The sequence below is a fragment of the Crocodylus siamensis genome, chromosome 5 (assembly GCF_052110815.1).
Source record: "Crocodylus siamensis isolate JL-2025a chromosome 5, ASM5211081v1, whole genome shotgun sequence".
Classification (NCBI taxonomy): Eukaryota; Metazoa; Chordata; order Crocodylia; family Crocodylidae; genus Crocodylus; species Crocodylus siamensis.
The window spans coordinates 107120531-107137723 of NC_143399.1; the positions used below are offsets into that span (position 1 = coordinate 107120531).

The following is a 17193-nucleotide window of genomic DNA, read 5'->3' on the forward strand; positions in this document are numbered from 1 at the left end:
TTGTGTCGTTCTGGTTGCACTCATTGGCATGACATTCACATGCCTTACAAGTTTCATAAATCCAGACAGGTGCTCCCTACATTAGCCTTGATGTTTGTTCAGTCTTCAGTGTGTCTGATAAGAGTGCCAGCAAGCACTTCAGTTTGTGCCAATGGCAATACTAATTTAATAATGTGAACATTTTTCCAGTGGGTACCAAACTGAGACTGTGATTTTTTTTAAATATATCGAGAGAGTGAATACCAAGCAGCTATCAGACTTCCAACAACTTCAGATCACTAATCAGCTTAAGATCAGATTTAAACTAGTGGCCTAAGATAAAAGAGACTGCCTTGCATCGCATATCCCTTGTACCATCCATCTGTTCCTTGTTTACCAATTTTAAGTCAAAGAATTTTTTTGAAAACTTAATCATATAAAATATGGGTCAGATTACTAAATTCCAGTATTAAGCAACAGGACTTGGGGCTAGATTGCAGGCATCTGGAACAAGTGGTCAGGTTTCCAAAATAATCAGTAAGTCCCCATTGTGAAGGTCAGCTCTTTAGAAAATCTGAATTCTCATCCATATTCTTAAATGAATTGGATAATGGACTCTTCTGAAAATCTCACCCGTTATCTGCTGTTTTTTAATTAATTTACTGTGCAAACATAGCACTGCAGTTAACATGAATTATTGATACTGCTGAAATTATTTCTGAGCATGGGAGGTTCATTCTTCTTGAACACCTTTTTAAAATAAGTGGATTCTCATGTACTGTCATAGAGCTGTAACATAAACAGCCCCAGGAGTGCATCACTACCTATGACAAATATCCCAGATGATAATGGTCAAGCAACTGACTAAAGAAGCTTTTGGGGGATGGGGGGTGGGGGAGGGAGGACACGTTAGCACTATAAGACACTTCATACTCTGGGGGAATCGAGGTGGATTGTCATTGACATCAGTCAATGTGATGTTCACTGTGGTGGTCCCTGATAATCCTCCCATTTGGCCTCCCATGTCCTTGGCCTGGATTACCACTTGGTACTGCTCCCTGTTTTCTCTGCTCATGTCTGGCAAAGCAGTTTTGATTATGCCTGGAAGAGAAGAATAAAAAAGAGAGGGTGGAGGGAGAGAGGAAAATGCACATACATTAACTTTAATTCCTGTATGTTTAAAATGGATTTATATAAAATATACAACACCATTGTTACTCCTAAGCAACCAAATACTTTTCAAAGTACATTGACATATATTCACAGAGTGAAAAATGGCAATGGTATAATTCAGTATTTGAAATATGCTAAATCACTTTATCCTTTTGATGACAAAAGTTACATATGCTGCATTAACAAAAGCTTTTCAGCTAGCCTCACTATTATTTTGATAAGGCCAGAGCTCTGCAACCTCCAGCTTTGGGATGATCTCTGTATTGTGGCACATTTTCATTAACAGGGCAGACGTTGGTGATGTCCTGGATTTACTTTTTCAAATTTTAACAGAGCTATAGATTTTTACGACCAGAAGAGACCACTTTGACCTCCTAGATATCAGAGGTTGTATGAATTCCATGAATTAATTCCTGCTTCATGTGTAATAGCTCCAGGGGTTAAACTGGAGTAGTTCCTTTTAGAAAATTATCTAAGCCTGAGTTAAAACCCACCACGAAAAAACCACCATAACCCTTTGCATGTTGTTGTAATGATTAATTAACCTTGCAGGTCTTTTGTTTTTGCTTTGCTTTGTTTTATTTGCCTTATTTCTTATGTGACTTTGTCTGGCTTCCAATTTGCAGCCATCAGAAATTGTTATAGGTTTGTCTGAGAGATTGGAGAGCTCCCCATTTTATATGTTTTGCTTTTGGGTACTTGTAGACAGAGACCAAGCCACCTCTTAACCTTTTCTTTAACAAGTTAAACAAATGGCAGTCATAGTCTTTCCTATAAAGTATGTTTTCTCAATGTGTATTTATTCTTGAGACACTTCTCTGAATCCTCTCCAGCTTATCAACATCTTCCTTGAACTGTAAACATTGAGTTGGACCTAGCATTCTGGAAATGGTTGCAGTTGTGCCAACTGCTCAGCTATCTTCTTGGTGAAAATGTATATTTTTTAGCAATTCTTTGAGAAAAGATTGTTGCAGTTATCTGTCATATCATATTATTGGTTTTTAAAGATGGTGAGTTCTGATTAAAGCTTAATGGATGCCTGTGTGTATTCTTGGTTTTGGTCAGATTTTAACAATAGATGAGTAATTTAATTAAGTTAAAAAAAAAAACTGGAAACAAATAGTGGACTGTCCTATTTCTCCAGCTATTAAACTAGGGCAAGAAGTGTTGCTGACCTGTCTCTGGATCCACAGAGAAATATGGTTGTCCCTGGAGGATACTGTACACAACTTTGGCACTGTTTCCATAGTTTGCATCATCAGCATCTGTTGCTGTCACCTGGATAACAGAAGTACCTACAAAGGTACAAAACAAACAATCCATCATATAAAATGAGTTAATTAATGATTATGTCCCGTATATATATGTATACACATATATACATATATAAGTACTTTATTCTTCTCTTGAGAATAAAGAACAAGATATTAGATTATCCCATGCACAATAAAAATAATACCATAAACTATGAACATCAGACTATTCCATTGTTACATGTTACCAACAAAAATAAAAAACTTCCTTCCTTCATGCAAAACTGGAATAATATGAAAACCAAATCACACATCATTAAAATACAAACATATTCCTTAACCTACTATTCAAGGAAAAAAGAAATACTAAGTAAGATGTAGACTAAGGCTTCATATGTTGGCTGTTCTCTGCCTCAGCTATCAAATGGAGCACCTCACTCGATTTCAAGTATTTTAGTAACTTGGAAAAAACTTAACATTTCAGGCTGAAGAATGTTTAATTCACCTGTAATAAATGTTTTATTTCATTTTCAGGAGCTTTTCCCTCTTTAATAATTACTTTTAAATCAAAATTAAATGTCTTGATTTTTTGTAGACCAAAACTGCCCAGTCTAGAATGTGATAGACATTTTATCAATCAAAAACTCCATTTTTCAGCATGAAGAATTTTCCCAGGTAGTCAAAATGACAGGATCATCTATGAGACGTACAATTGTATCATAGAGTGTTATATAATCAAAGGCAATTCACTGGATCTAGATTTAGAATTAGAAGCTTGTGAAGCCCACGTATGAAATACTCCCTGTAAGAAGCACTGCTAAGGGGCGCTGATGTTTTGCATTAATTGAAGTTTCTAAATAGTCTCCGGGACTACAAAGTTCATTTGGTAATGGAATATGGAGTGAATCAATGTAGTGAAGACAAAATTAAGAAGTAAAAAGGTAAAAGAAAAGGAAAAAAAAAAAAAAACCAACCTGTCCAAGTGCAGATGTGGTCATGAAGGAAAAGCTCTTTGGCTATTTTTTCTACTTGGGATACCCAAAAAGTGTTGGCATACAACATTCACTGAAAGCTTAACAACACCCAAACAATTTACTTTTGTTGTTTTCTTCATGTTCTAGATCAACTACTTTAAAGTAACTTTCAGTCAGGCACCAGGCTTGACAAGTTACTGTGAAAATGATTGTCCACATTATCAGAGATTGATGTAATAGAGCTGTTATATCCTCAAGGGTTTTCCAAATATATCAAGCAAGGCTGATGACCCAGAAGAATTATTTTTCCCTCAAGGTTGCAAAGATATCACCACGTAAGCCACTATTGTATCCTTTCAAATGTAAACCTGCCTGCCCTATGACCTGGCAATAACACATAGTGGTTAGGTTTCAGTGGTGGTAGAGCAGATGATGAGAAATATTTCTCTCTACCACAAAACCATGGTATAAAATTACAACTTGCTGGGTTTTTTAATGTCAAAATCAGTTAAAACTGAGGAGGATTTTTGACCACTGATGCTGCAGGTTTCTATTTCCCTGCTAATATGTCAAAGTTTTTCTGCTCACCAAGGGGAACTGAGAAAATACTGCAAAGGAAAGAAACATTTAAGGACAGACATTACAATAGTCAAGAAAGAAGGTAGGTATTATACCTAACAAGGATGCTGCTTAGGTTGTCTACAAAGTCAACAGTTATTCTTCCATAGATTCTGCCACAAAGAAGCACTAATACAATAAAGCATCGGTCTCCACAGGAGATAAAGTTTAAAAAATAGTATTTTAACTGCACTTTCTCCACCTCCTATGTAAAATATAAATTCCAGGTCTTTGTTCAGTACACATTCCTGTGCTGCTAGTCATAGTAGCATCTAGGAGCTCAGGAGGAATGGCAGGAAACCTTTTTACTAGGAACAAGTTGTCAAATCTAGATGGGGTTAACTTGCTGTCATAAACTGTGACCATATGTTTACCTTGTTTAACTGTTCTGCCTGTTTGGAGACAGTTTTGGTAAACAGCTTAAAAATTATTATTTTCACAGAACATATTCCAGAGTTGAGGGCTGTTTAGGAGGCTTTATCCATTATCTTTCTTGAGGGGTTAATATCATTAATCATAGCATACCAAACCATGTCATCTGGAGGTTGTAGAAGTAACTGTAACCAAATTCCAGTAGGATCTATAGATCAACAGTGCTTAACCCCTAGCTTGAGGACCTAATCTGGCCTGTAGAGCTATGTTATCTGGCCTGCCAGTCCCCTTTGGTCTGAAATTTTGTCAGCAGGGGAGCAGTGGCAGATGCACAGGGCCCAGTTACAGGCATTGACCATGCTAGAGAACCAGCTCATGGACCAGCCCTTACCCACTCATCCAGCCCACAGAGCCAAAAGGTTAAGCACCACTGGTGTAGGTCAATATCAGAGCCTTGAAGTGGGTGTGACAAAGAATAGGGTTCCCATGTGGTTTATGACAGAGTAATGAAACATGTTTTCTTTGAGTTGAATTTTAGGCAGGAGGGATTTTATTTTTGGTAGAAAGACTTGAGCAACTGTTTCACAAAATGAATGCAAGTCATCAGTTCCTGCATTCTAGTGAACTAGTCATGTAATTAGAAAAAGTAAATTATAACAGTACCGGCTTAAGAAGGCAAGTGGGTGGACTACAGCACCTCTGTTAGCAGAAGTTGTTATTTATTGTAAGAGTCAATCAAACTAAATGGAAAAAAGGCAGTGGTTTACACAGCTTCTACTATGTTTCTGTCACTGAAAGACTTGTATCCTTGGTTATACCAGTGGAAGCCAGTAATACATGGAGTGATTCAAACTATGGCTGTGCAAAGCTTCAGGTCTGATTCAATTTGGAGGAGATTTGACCTGATTTGGCAGCCGAATCTCTGAATCTGAATTGAATAAGGAGACCAATAAAAAGGTCTGAATCAATTTGAAGCCCCCAGATCAATTCAGGGGAGATTTGAAGAAAGATTCAGAGATTGGGTGATTTAAGCAGTCCCTGCTCACTGCCATAGGGAGCTGGACCCAGGCTCCGTACCAGTAAGTAAGGAATGGGGAGTGGTAGGGGGAGGGGGGGAGGGGACCATAGGGAGACCTCCGCCAGGCCCCATCCCCTGCCTGATCCCCCAGCCCCCCAGAACACCCTCCGAGCCCCACCTGCTCTCCCAACCCCATCAATGGCTGCCCCGTCCAGCCCAAGCATCGTGACTCTTTAAAAAACAAAACCAAAATCCCACACTCTCTGGCTGCTGTCAGGCAAGGGGGTGATCACTGATGCTGCCCACTGCTCCACGCTGCATGGGGGACTCTTCTACAAACCCCCACCCTCCTCCCACTCTCCGAGTCCTGTCAATGGAAGCCCCATCTGGCCTTAGGGTCCTGGCTCTTTAAAAAAAAAGAAAAAAAGCCCTGCAGTTCTGCCGGGCAGAGCTGAATCAAATCACTGTCCCCTGAATTGGCCGAATCTGAATCTGAAGTGAATACTAGCTGCTTCGTACAGGCCTAGTTCAAACCCTTGTCCAGTGCTGTGTTGAGATAGAGACAATATGGGGCACTTCCATGGCTGTTACTTTGGACATAAATAAGGTCACATCAGCCAGGAACTTTTAAGTACTGAGGAGAGACCTGTAGAAGATTACTGTTCCCTTTTTAACCCTTTCTTTAGGGGGTAAAATTACTGACTAAAGCAAAAGACAGTAAATCTAGGGACTGGGAGTTTACTGTAAAGATGGATATTGGAATACAGGACTAGTAGAAAAGTGATTAATTAGGGGAATATGTGTGAAACACAATAATGAATTTGGAAGGAAATAAATCTTGTGAGCTACAATTGTGTGGTCTATATATGTGTGTACTGAGGTGAGATGAAGGTGATAAAGAAAGGCTATGGGAAAGACTAGAAAATGATGGGCATGGCCCAGGGGAAGTGGGGAAAGGGAAGGGAAGTAGGGGGCCACTTAATTGAGTGGGAAGGAAATGAGAGTGATAGGTGTCATCCTGCTGGAGTCCTACCAAAACTGGCTTCACTATAAATGGTTTCAGAATGCCATAGGACTAGACCTGGAAAAACATTTCAAATTTGAGCACTTTTCTGAATTAGTTTTAAAATCTGTTGTGCTCAAGATAAGTCTGATTTCAGTATCAGATACTCTAGTGCACTGTAGTTGGGGGTGAAAGGGACAGAATTGAAATATATATTGTGCGCACACTGCTATGTTACTATATCCCAGCTACTAGTTTAGAAACACAGAGGACATGAATATAAGTACCAATCCTTCTTTCCTAATTTGGCTCCTTTAGTTAGCATGCATCATCAAAATTTGCTTTTATATGTCCACTTCCATTTGGGAATGCCATCTTCTAGTAACCTTCATTGTTACTTTTGACAAAGTCAATAACTCCAAAACACATAGTAAATGCTGAAAGTGAATCCGTTCTAAACAGCTTATGCTCAGTTCAGGGTGCTTCTAACAATGAGAATACCATCTTAGGTTATAACGCTGACAAATCTCCCATTTTTCTCTGAGAAATTATTTATAGTCGTGGTACCAAAATGTTTTATTTCCTTTCTTCCCAAATAAATGTCAACATTGACACTTTCCCTTAGAAAGTCTTGATTTTGATAAAATACTATTTTCCTATTAAAAATGTACAGGAATATGTACTAATTTTTATGATGAGCTCTACTGAAGAGGTTGCTACTTTTCAGCCTCGGGGCTAGTTCATCAGAAAACTATCTGCAGTGAATTTTAGGCAGAAGGGACTTTGTCTTTGGTTGAAAGACTTGAGCACGAGTTGAAACAGACCAACAAAATGAAACAGACCAAATAAGGTTTATTTTGGAGTGAATTTGTTGTTGACCTGTAATTTTCAAAAACATACTTCCTATGAAGAGTTTAAACTGGAAAATCAGAGCTCCTATAAAAATGCAAATTTGAGAAGGTTGGGAAGAGCAACACTAGGGACTTTAGCCATTAATTGGATGTTCTTGGCAGCCAATATGTACATGAATGGTAGCAGACACAAGGTCTGTACCTGAAAGACTAAAGCAGAAACACTGCTTCTTAACAACCAAGGCCCAGAGGGTTCAGCAGCAAATAGAATTCTTCAGTGGTATCCCATCACAACAGGTATGTCACCATCATCCCAGTGGTTTCCATTCAGAGAATAGGAGGGTGGGATCAAGTTTTGACATGGCCCTCAGAAATTTTAATTTTGGGCCAACTCTACTCTGCAAAATTTCGTTAAAAGAATTCCAGTTTTGTCAGCAAATCTCTGAATTCACACTCAAATCTACTGTGCAGTTGCAGAATTTCCCTTTATTCTAGTAGTAACTAAGTAGTAGAGTAAGGCAGCTGCAGCCCAATATTGCTAGTAGAGTAAAGTATCTGCAGCCAAGCTGCAGTATATACACTCCCATATTTCAGGGATATATGTTGTAACTATGTTGCTCCAAAAATTATAGACAGTATCTTTTATTAGGCCTACTAAATATTAACAAAAAAAAAAATATTTCTCTGCAAGCTTTCGAGTTCCAACACCCTTCTTTGGGCTGAGGAGAATTCCAAACTTGTAAAAGATCTCCCAGGTATTAAAGAATTTTAATTTTGCACTGGGGATGGAGAGGCTAGAAGTTCCCCCGCCCCAGGTAACTCAGAGCCTTTTTGTGAGACAGCTGCTCTCTGATAGGTTGATTAGACAGGCTTCATCCTTGGATGTGACCCGGTGTCATGGGACACTTCCAGGGATGAAGCCTGTCTAATCATCTTATTAAAAAGCAGCTCTCTCACAAAAAGACTCTGAGTTACCCATGGGGAAAATAAAACTTCCAACCTCTCCATCCCCTGTCCAAAGTGAAGTTTCTTTTCTACCTGGGAGACTTGTTACAAGCTTTGAATTCTCTTCAGCCTGAAGAAGGGTGTTCTTCTGACAAATTCTGCTAGAAGAGACAGATAAGTTGTAGATACTGCCTGTGTTTGAACATTAGAGCCATGGGATCTGTGAAAGGCAAAGAGAGCATCTACTGCTTGAAAAATGCCTAGCTTCAAACTCTTTTTTCATAGTTTCATAGTTTCATAGTTGGTTGGGTTGGAAAGGACCTGAGCAGATCATCTAGTCCGACCCCCTGCCATGGCAGATAAGAGTACTGGCGTCAAATGACTGAACCCAATTTAACTGGAATGTTTTATATGGGTGAATCCATGTAAAACCATGACAAGGAAGTTTGGTGCCTGTGGCTAAGCCTGAAGCAGCAGCCTGCCCTTGCCCCATGCACAGATCTGGGGGGCGCATGCCCCCTTCATGCTTGCCCAGGAGTGCACGCAGTAGCAGGAGCTTCTGCCCACCCAAGTGAGCTGCTCATGGCTTTGTCCCATGCCCCACCTTAGTTGGGCAGGACCTGTTGGTGCCCCCTTGGTTCAGCACCCATGGCAGTCACCCCACTCACTCTCTCCCCCCGCCCAACTATGACACTAAATCCATGTGGTATGGCACAGGATTTGTGACTGCTGAGGGAAGAAATGCTGAAAGAAGGAAAATATCAACATGTAAGCAAATAAGTGAGCAAGCTCCCTAAAAATAATACTAAAAAAGGGGAAAACATGGATAGGAACAAAAAAGAAACCTAAAAAGACAATCAAAGAGCAAGAGCCTGAAATAATGGAACAAGTAAAGTAGACTAGAAAGGGAAATGGGAGAGAGATTTTCAAAAAGTTTTGTTTAGCAAGTGCTGAAGATGTATATAAAAGAAAAGGAAAAGAATGCAAAAATATGACAGAATGATACTTTTTATGATAAATGACATCTAAAGTTATGTGTGTGCATTTATTATTATACACTTATATAATATTAAATGTTTCATATTTCTTATGTTCTGTCATCTTTTCATTCCATCTATTAGTTTCATAATTAATAATTTTCATGCAGTTAATTAGTTTTAGGCATCTTGGCATAGTTTTTGAGGCCAACTTTATTTTACTTGCATTACAAAAGGAGTTTTCCATATGATTGGGTAAGCTCTTGATTTTATATAAATTTACCCTAGGATTAAATGAGTTTTGCATTTTCTCTGCTCTGGCTACCCATTGACTTTTTCCTGTTCTGGTCAGAGTGGATGGTTGCAGTAATTTCTGCTAATGAGGCCAGAGGTGATGCACCAGGAACCACATGTACATGTAAGTAACCACTGCACAGGGTAAATCTACTTGTTACAAAAGCAGCTGTCTTTTCCTCCCAAAAAAAAAAAAAAAAAAATCTTCTGTCTGCTTAATAGCATATACTGGCACTTTCCTCTGATTTCCACTTGTTCCTGTAAGAAAATGTATTTTGTAGAAGTAAAAAGGACATAATTCTCTCTCCCTCACTCTTTTTTTTTTTTTCTTTTTCCCTTGGCACATGTTTTTCCTTTGTTTAGTTTATTGAAAGCTTTCTTCTCTATGATGAAATCGCCCTTGATTGTACTTGTTGAAATCCTGGGGTCCTGGAAGGACTTTGTATATGTCCGTGACCATCGTCCCACACAGATGTAATGTGCTTCAACTACCTCAGCTTTAATCTCTCTGAAATTGTATGTGAAGTAAAGTATTTTGCTGCTGAACATAATGCATATGGAGTTGTAAAATATTCAAGTTGTAAAATATTGCTCTGATATTGAACTGGGAAAGAAAGGCTAAGGCTGAATAAAGCCTCTAGCACTCCTGCTGTTCAGTACTGTGCTACAGTAACTTAAGTTTTTCTTTGGTAATAATTGTTATGGAGCAGTGCATCTGATGCCCTGCATGAGAATTTTTAAGTGCATTATGCAGGGGATAAAAAGCTGGAAAACAGTGAAAAGAGAGAGAGAGATGTATTTGTACTTGATTGGTATGTGTACACACCTCTGAGTGTTTACTCTCAGAAGACTGCTATCTTCCTCCCCATTAGGAACCACTTCAACAATAATGGCAAACAAGTAATGGCAGTGCTGAGACAATTAAAAAAACCCAGATTTTCTTTGCATTGCTAGGCCTATTTTACATTCATCATGATAAAACGGGTGCAGTATAAAGTGATCTATCATTGCAACAATTTAACCATGAGTTATAAATCGTTCTCTGTCATTTTTGTTCAGTATTCTGTACATATTGAGAAACAAAAAGCACACACTGTATCCTGGCCATGAACAGACATTCAGTTCCACTGGGATAATTGCTGTTCTCCCAGTAGAAAACAAGTGCATGAGGAGATTCAAGCTCTTTTTTTTTTTTCTGGAGCAAAAATGGCCACTCCAGGAGAAAAATGACCTAGGGAAAACCAGGGTTAAATTGCTCCCAGGAAAGGTTCTCTTGGGAGACTGAGCATCTGTATACTTTCCATTGGTTTAACTTCACCTGGAGGACCAGGAGGAGTGGAGAAGGGGAAAAGGTTTCTATGCCTTCCAGAGACCGGGGTCACCCTAGTCTGGAGTGAGGCAGGCAGCTGCTCCCCCATCCCATAAATACGGTCAAGGAAGAGTCTCAGGTGTATCCCATCTACTTCTCATGCTGGAGTTTCCTCTCCCGCTCTCTCTGCTTAGCTTCCATGCACTGGGAGCACTGTCCCCTGCCTGCTCCCCTTGGTCATCTAGTTTTTACTGTATTTCAAATAAATAATTCTGCAATGGGCTCAACTTTAGCCAGGAGAGTATACCAGAAATTGTGATCAGAAATCAGCTCAGTCCCTAACTCACCAATGCAAGTGTACGGTGATATTAGGAGTCCAGATTGGCCTTACATTCATTTGATTTCAAGGCATTTTAGTTGACTGAAGAGACTCCTTTGTGCGTGTGATGATAAAGTTTGTTTCTTTACACATTAAGGTAGAAAATAGTATTTCTCTATGAGACTGAGGTAAATTAAGATATTACTGGTAAACTAACATTTACATTAATGTAATATATAATTCATGAAAGCTACTGGCTGGTGTTGTGGTTAGATAATATAGACTTTGCTTGCAGGAAAGATAACAAAGAACTCTAATTTGAAAGTAGAATCCAGAGCTCAAAGCACATAAAATAGAACAGATCCAGGCTTATTGTAGTCATATGCTTTGTGATATTATACCACTCACAGTGAGGTATTCTCTCTCTTTCTCTCTCTCTCTCACACACTCACAAAACAAAATAGTTAGTTTTGGAAACCAGATGGCAGTAGCATCATTTAATGTTGAAAACATTCCAGTAACTTGTTCTATCTTTATTTTTAGGTATTTCATGTGCTGCTTCATCTTCAACAGCCTTTGGGTCTAACATTTCTAATGCTCCATATGTCATTCCAGTGACTGTAACTGCTGATAGCATTAAAAAAATCAAACCACTTATTGAGTAGGTACAGGACCCTACACAGGGAGCCCATCAAAACTCTTCTGAGTGACCCTGAGATCTCTTTGCTGACATTTCTTTTCCCACCCTTCATTTAATCTGTAAAGATTTGGGGAAGAGATGCTTTCTCTTAGTTTGTTTCTACAGTGTCCAAGAAAAGGGACCTCAGATCTGGAGAGTGGCCTCTGGATGCTGACACAATACACTGAATAATAGTAAGTCTTATGTTGGTGCTTATTTTTATGTTCTCAGATTTGAAAATGATCTTCAACTGACCTTGAAAAAGAACCAGTCTAATATTTTTCAAAAGTGCCTGCATCCCATTCTCAGAAGTGGGTTAGGCACTTGGGAGTCTGTTTCTCATTTAAAGTCAATAACACTTAGACTTTTATGTGCCAGAGTCAATTTTGAAAGTAGAACTTTTGTACTTCTGAAAATATCATCTGTTAACTTCGTAACTCCTGGTTTCCTATCCCTGTGCTTGGTCTGTATGATATTTTTTCATAGGCCTCTCAACTCCGAACCCAAAATGGAAAAGAGCTAAATTATTATTAAGGCATTTGTCAGAGCCCTCACATATTTTGTCTTTATGAGGGAATAAACATTTTGGGTTTTAGGGATTTGGGGGGGGGTTGTTTTGTTTTTGCTTACTCCTTCATATGTTGTAGATGTAGCTTCATTTATCACACAGGCTATTTCTCATTTACCATGGGCAGAATTAAGTAACTGTTGTGGAGTTGCCTATGTGATGGGAAGCCTTGATGAAAATTTGTAAATTATTCGCAACTGTGTTATTTTATGGAGTATATTTGTATGCTTCTGTGCATGATGCGGTAGACAGCAAGTCAATGGGCATTTTGGCAAAACTACTTATTAGATGTGAATAGTACATATTTTCAGCGTTCACATGTAGACAGGTATTTTATAGAAAGTTAATATTCTTATTTTCTGAGAACTTGATCACACTTGTACTTAATCTCAAAGCATGTCATGTAAGAAGTATGGGATAACAGTTTATTAACTGTGAGCTTTGTAGATTCACAGCAACACAAAAAAGCTGCTAATTTCTATAATTCAAATATAGGGAGATCTCATGATAAGACAGCTACATCATAATTTGAGAATCAAGGAAACTGAAATTCTAATTTCCATGCAAGTTTTCCATTTTGATTACTTTTTCTACCTTGAATATGAACCAAAAAATCCCCTAAACATTTTAAAAATAAATTATTTGAGGTCAGTTGAAATTATTTTTAATAAAATCAAAATGTTTTCAATTTTGATTTTAAAATTGTCTTATAATATTTTAAATGAAAAGCTATTTTAAATTTTTTTTTTTTTTTGGATCTGAGTGAAATACAATATTTTGAATTTAACAAATGTCTGTTATTTTTTTCCCTTCACATGGTGAATCATCACTTTCCTATGGGGGAAAAAAAACTTTCAATCTTAGAGTTTTTGACCAGGTCTAGTCATAATGACATTCTGCTACGTCTTTGGGTAACCTGAATTGGAATTTAATTCCAAGACTCACTGTGACATGGCATGCCATTCTGGCATTTACAGTATCAGAAAGATTTAGGGATAGAAGGGTGGATAAAGCAAATGGTAACTCAGACAAAACTAATACAAGGATGAGACTGAAGGAGCTATTAGAATCAAATTTGTTCTTGGTAGAATACCAATATTAATGCAGTTGGGATGAAATTGCCACAGGCTCAGAAATAGAAGATTCAATTAGGAACATGATTACAAAATGTAAAAGAAATACAAAATCAAGGAATATGGTCTTCTCATATCTATTAAAGATAAGAATACAAGTTTGTCACAATATTAGTAAGCTTTTGAGCCCACTCCTTAAAGAGGCTGGGCAACTGAAGCTCCCATAGTAGTTATAAGAAGTTTCAGGAGTTCAACATCCAAGTCTCATCTATTAACCATGACACTCCTGACCAAAAAGGATGAATTGTCACGAGGAATGGCAGATTCGCCTTTAATTCAGATATTTAATAACAAATTAGATGACACAGATTCCTTTCTGTATTAAATATAGTGAGTAATCCTCCAATGAAGATGAGAAAGTAAAACCAACTGATACAGGTAAGCCTTTTCTTGCTCTTCTGTTCTTAATTCTGTGAAAACAGAATTAATACTATTGATTAAAGACCAAACTAATGTATTGTGCGAAAATGATGCTAAAACTGTCTCTAAAAAATGGATATGCATGTACAAAGTATTTTTTTTCCATTTTTTTTTATTTTTTATGCCTGTAGGTAAACTTTATATTATCCTTTTTTTGTATTTGCTTTCATTACCTAGTTTAGGAAATGTTAATATATTTTTATAAGAGAATTATAAGCAGCATTGTAAACTAAAACTATTTTAAGATAGACATGGTTTCATCTAGCTTTAACTAAAAAAGCAATGCAAATATTTTGAGATTCTTCCCTTTAGTTTACCAAAGGCTTTTTAAGGTATGTTTTAGGAGGAAAGCAGAATGGACTTTTGGAGACAGATTCCTCACCAAAGTTCATTACTGCGAAGTTGCTACTATTATTGCAAAAACATTTTTTTCCAGATTCTTACCCACTACCTCTAATGAAATTGATGGGACTACTTGTGAAATAAGGTGCTTCTTATGATGGGTAAGCATATCAGAATCCAGCCTTTGTTTCTAAACTATGATTAGTTTATTTGAAGTGTCCTTTATCTTTCTAGAACACTGGAAATTATGTTCAAAGCACTTTTGTCTATGTTATGCTGTTTGTGATGCTTAATTATGCTAATTTATATTGTATTAGAATAATTTGCTGCACAACACAATAAAATATGTGATATCTTATTTGCACATTTTGCAAATATATGGTAATTGTAGAAGAAATCTGGTGAAAGGAGATTGCCTTTGTATTCTGCTTACAAGACGGACATCTTTGATATGCTGCATGCCTGGCATGTTCAAATTTGGGTACCAAAAGTTAGTCACTGAAGCACATACTCAAGTACTGCAATAAATGGCTCTAATTTTCAAAAGTGTTGGCATTTACTTTGCTGGGAGTTCTAAGAGGAGGTAGAATTTGCTGTAGTATTTGAAGTGTATAGGTTGAGCTATAAAGTAATGCTTATATACATTTGTTTTATCTTCTTTTTGGAATTCATCTTTATATTCAAATACATTCAAAACTACTACAGTCTATTCCAAATTATGGCTGAGACCAACCTGCTCAGAGTGATAAATGTCAGCCTTTCAACAATCTTATCTCATGATGTTACAAGGACCGTAGGGAGTCTCATACAGAAAGCACTGTCTTCTTTGGAAGCTGAACTTTTATGGTGTGGCACTCCAAATAATTCCAGAGGGAGACATTTTTTTTTTTGCAGCTAAATTATCTTCAAGGGTCACTAATCAGCATGGTGTCTTCTTCAGGCACTGACAGATGGGTGGGGGTGGGAGTGGGGAAGCACTTTACTGGAAGAAACAGTACGTTAGTTTGACCTAACCTGACAGCCTCTGTATAGATTCAGTACGTCTTTTTGGTGCTTTTATCTAACAGCTGATTGAATCAGCTATTAGAGTCAATCGGCTATTAGATGACAGCGCCAACCCCCCGAAACACCCAGTCTATAGAGATGGTGGGTGAGCTGGATCTTTTGGGCATGAGCTGGTCTTGGCATGGGGGCACACAGAGTTTAAAGCGCCTTTTTGTTTTGTTTTTTTCCCTTATGCCTGCAAGCAGACTAAATGATTAACTTCAAAGTCACATATTCTTTTAAGGACCAGGAGGACAAAATGGACTATAAGCTGAATGTTAGCCATTTAGCCGATAGTTTTTTTAAAAAACCAGCAGCATACTGGGTTGTATTAACAGAAAAGTTATTTGCAAATTAAGAGAAGTGATTCTTCCACTCCATTCAGCACTGATGACACCTCACCTGGAGTACATTGTTGGGTCCTACAGTTCAAGAAAGATTTGCAGTTTGGAAAAAGTTCAATGGAGAGCAACAAAAAATATTAGAGGCCTGAGAAGCATGACTTATGATGGAAGTCTGAAAGAAATAAAGTTATTTAGCCTGAGGAAGAGAAAACGGAGGGAGAATTTGATAACAGTCTTCAATACCTAAAGAGTAATTAAAAAAAGGATGGAGGTAACCTTTGTTTTGTGGCTATAGGGGACAGGACTAGGAACAGGATAGCTAGAGAAGTTGTAGAATTTCCCTTCTTAGAAACTTGGGTGGAATGGTTTGGTCAGGGATGAAGTTGCTTTAGTATGGGGCTAGAGTATAGGATTTAATGAGGTGTCTTCCAGCCTTACTATCCTATGATTCAATGGATCCTCCTGAGTTGTGTGAGATGAGATATGACACACATATGTGTACCTCAGATAATTCCATTTGAAAGTGACTGATCCTGCAGGTAGTGTTAAATGACCCCAACTATTGCAAAATCATCACCAGCCACTCAATTATATTTTTTCCCTGAGTCATTCCTACAGTGGGATTTTTAACGCCTACATGTTCAACCATTAACAATGGAAAGAAGAAACCATGGTTTATGTTCTGTGAAGGATGGAATCTCCAACAGTGAAGAATGACTTCCCTGTGCTGCACTGCAGCATTAGGTGTGAGCAAAAAATGTTCAAGTGAGGACTTGATACCCATCACGTTCTTCTCCTCAGATTAGAGTGCTATAGTCTAAAATTTACTCAAATGGAAGGGCGGAAAATTGATACATCAAATAATTTCCAAATATAAGTAGGATAAAAACACTTTTAATGTTAATTTAAAGGTCTAAGCCACTCAGCTACAGTTTCACTTTCTATTTTATATGCACAAATAATGAGGAATAAAATAGACCTTACAAAAGAGTCATTGCAGTGGTATTGCAATAAATAATATAAGAAAGATAAAGAGGGGAACCATATTTACTATGGGTCAGGACTTAAGTATTCCTGTTAGTGAGATTTTATCAATCTAAGGTAGTTATGATGTTCCTTAATGTAATATCTGAACACGTCACAGTACCCTTTTAGAGCAAAGAAGTACAATTATCCCTAATTACAGAAGGGAAAATGACTTGCATAGCTTTTAAATGGCTTGCTTGAAGGTCACCTTGAATCTACATTTTTCAAATCTTAGGCTAGCCACTGAACAGTCTTTTCTCTATTGTCACAAGGGCCTTCACCTGCTACACTAGGTTGAAGGTCCATGTGCCTATACTATGACCTTTCTTTGGATCATAATCTGGGTCATGTTCTTTGTCTACTTCTTTCTTCCCTTACTTATTATCTACCTTCTTTCCTTTATTCATCACTTGCCTCCTTACCCAGAGCTCCAGCCTGGGTGACTGATGCCTCCTGAGCGTGGGGGCGGGGGGGGGGAGGGGCACAATTTGTGGGTGGGCCGGGAGCAGGCCAAAAGACCCATATCCACTCCTATATTTCTCTGTCATGGCT

At 38.0% G+C, this 17193-nt stretch overlaps 1 protein-coding gene across 2 annotated transcripts in view; it reads right to left on the reverse strand.

Annotated features, from left to right (window-relative positions):
* The window catches only part of CDH9 (cadherin 9), a 132531-nt gene that overhangs the window by 22937 nt on the left and 92401 nt on the right, over nucleotides 1–17193 (reverse strand). For both annotated transcript variants that reach the window (XM_090049947.1, XM_090049946.1), the window contains exons 4-5: nucleotides 2328–2447; nucleotides 913–1080 (exon numbers count right to left, since the gene is read on the reverse strand). In XM_090049947.1, coding sequence (XP_089906073.1) covers nucleotides 913–1080; nucleotides 2328–2447 — 288 coding nt within the window. The remainder of the gene's footprint in view (nucleotides 1–912; nucleotides 1081–2327; nucleotides 2448–17193) is intronic.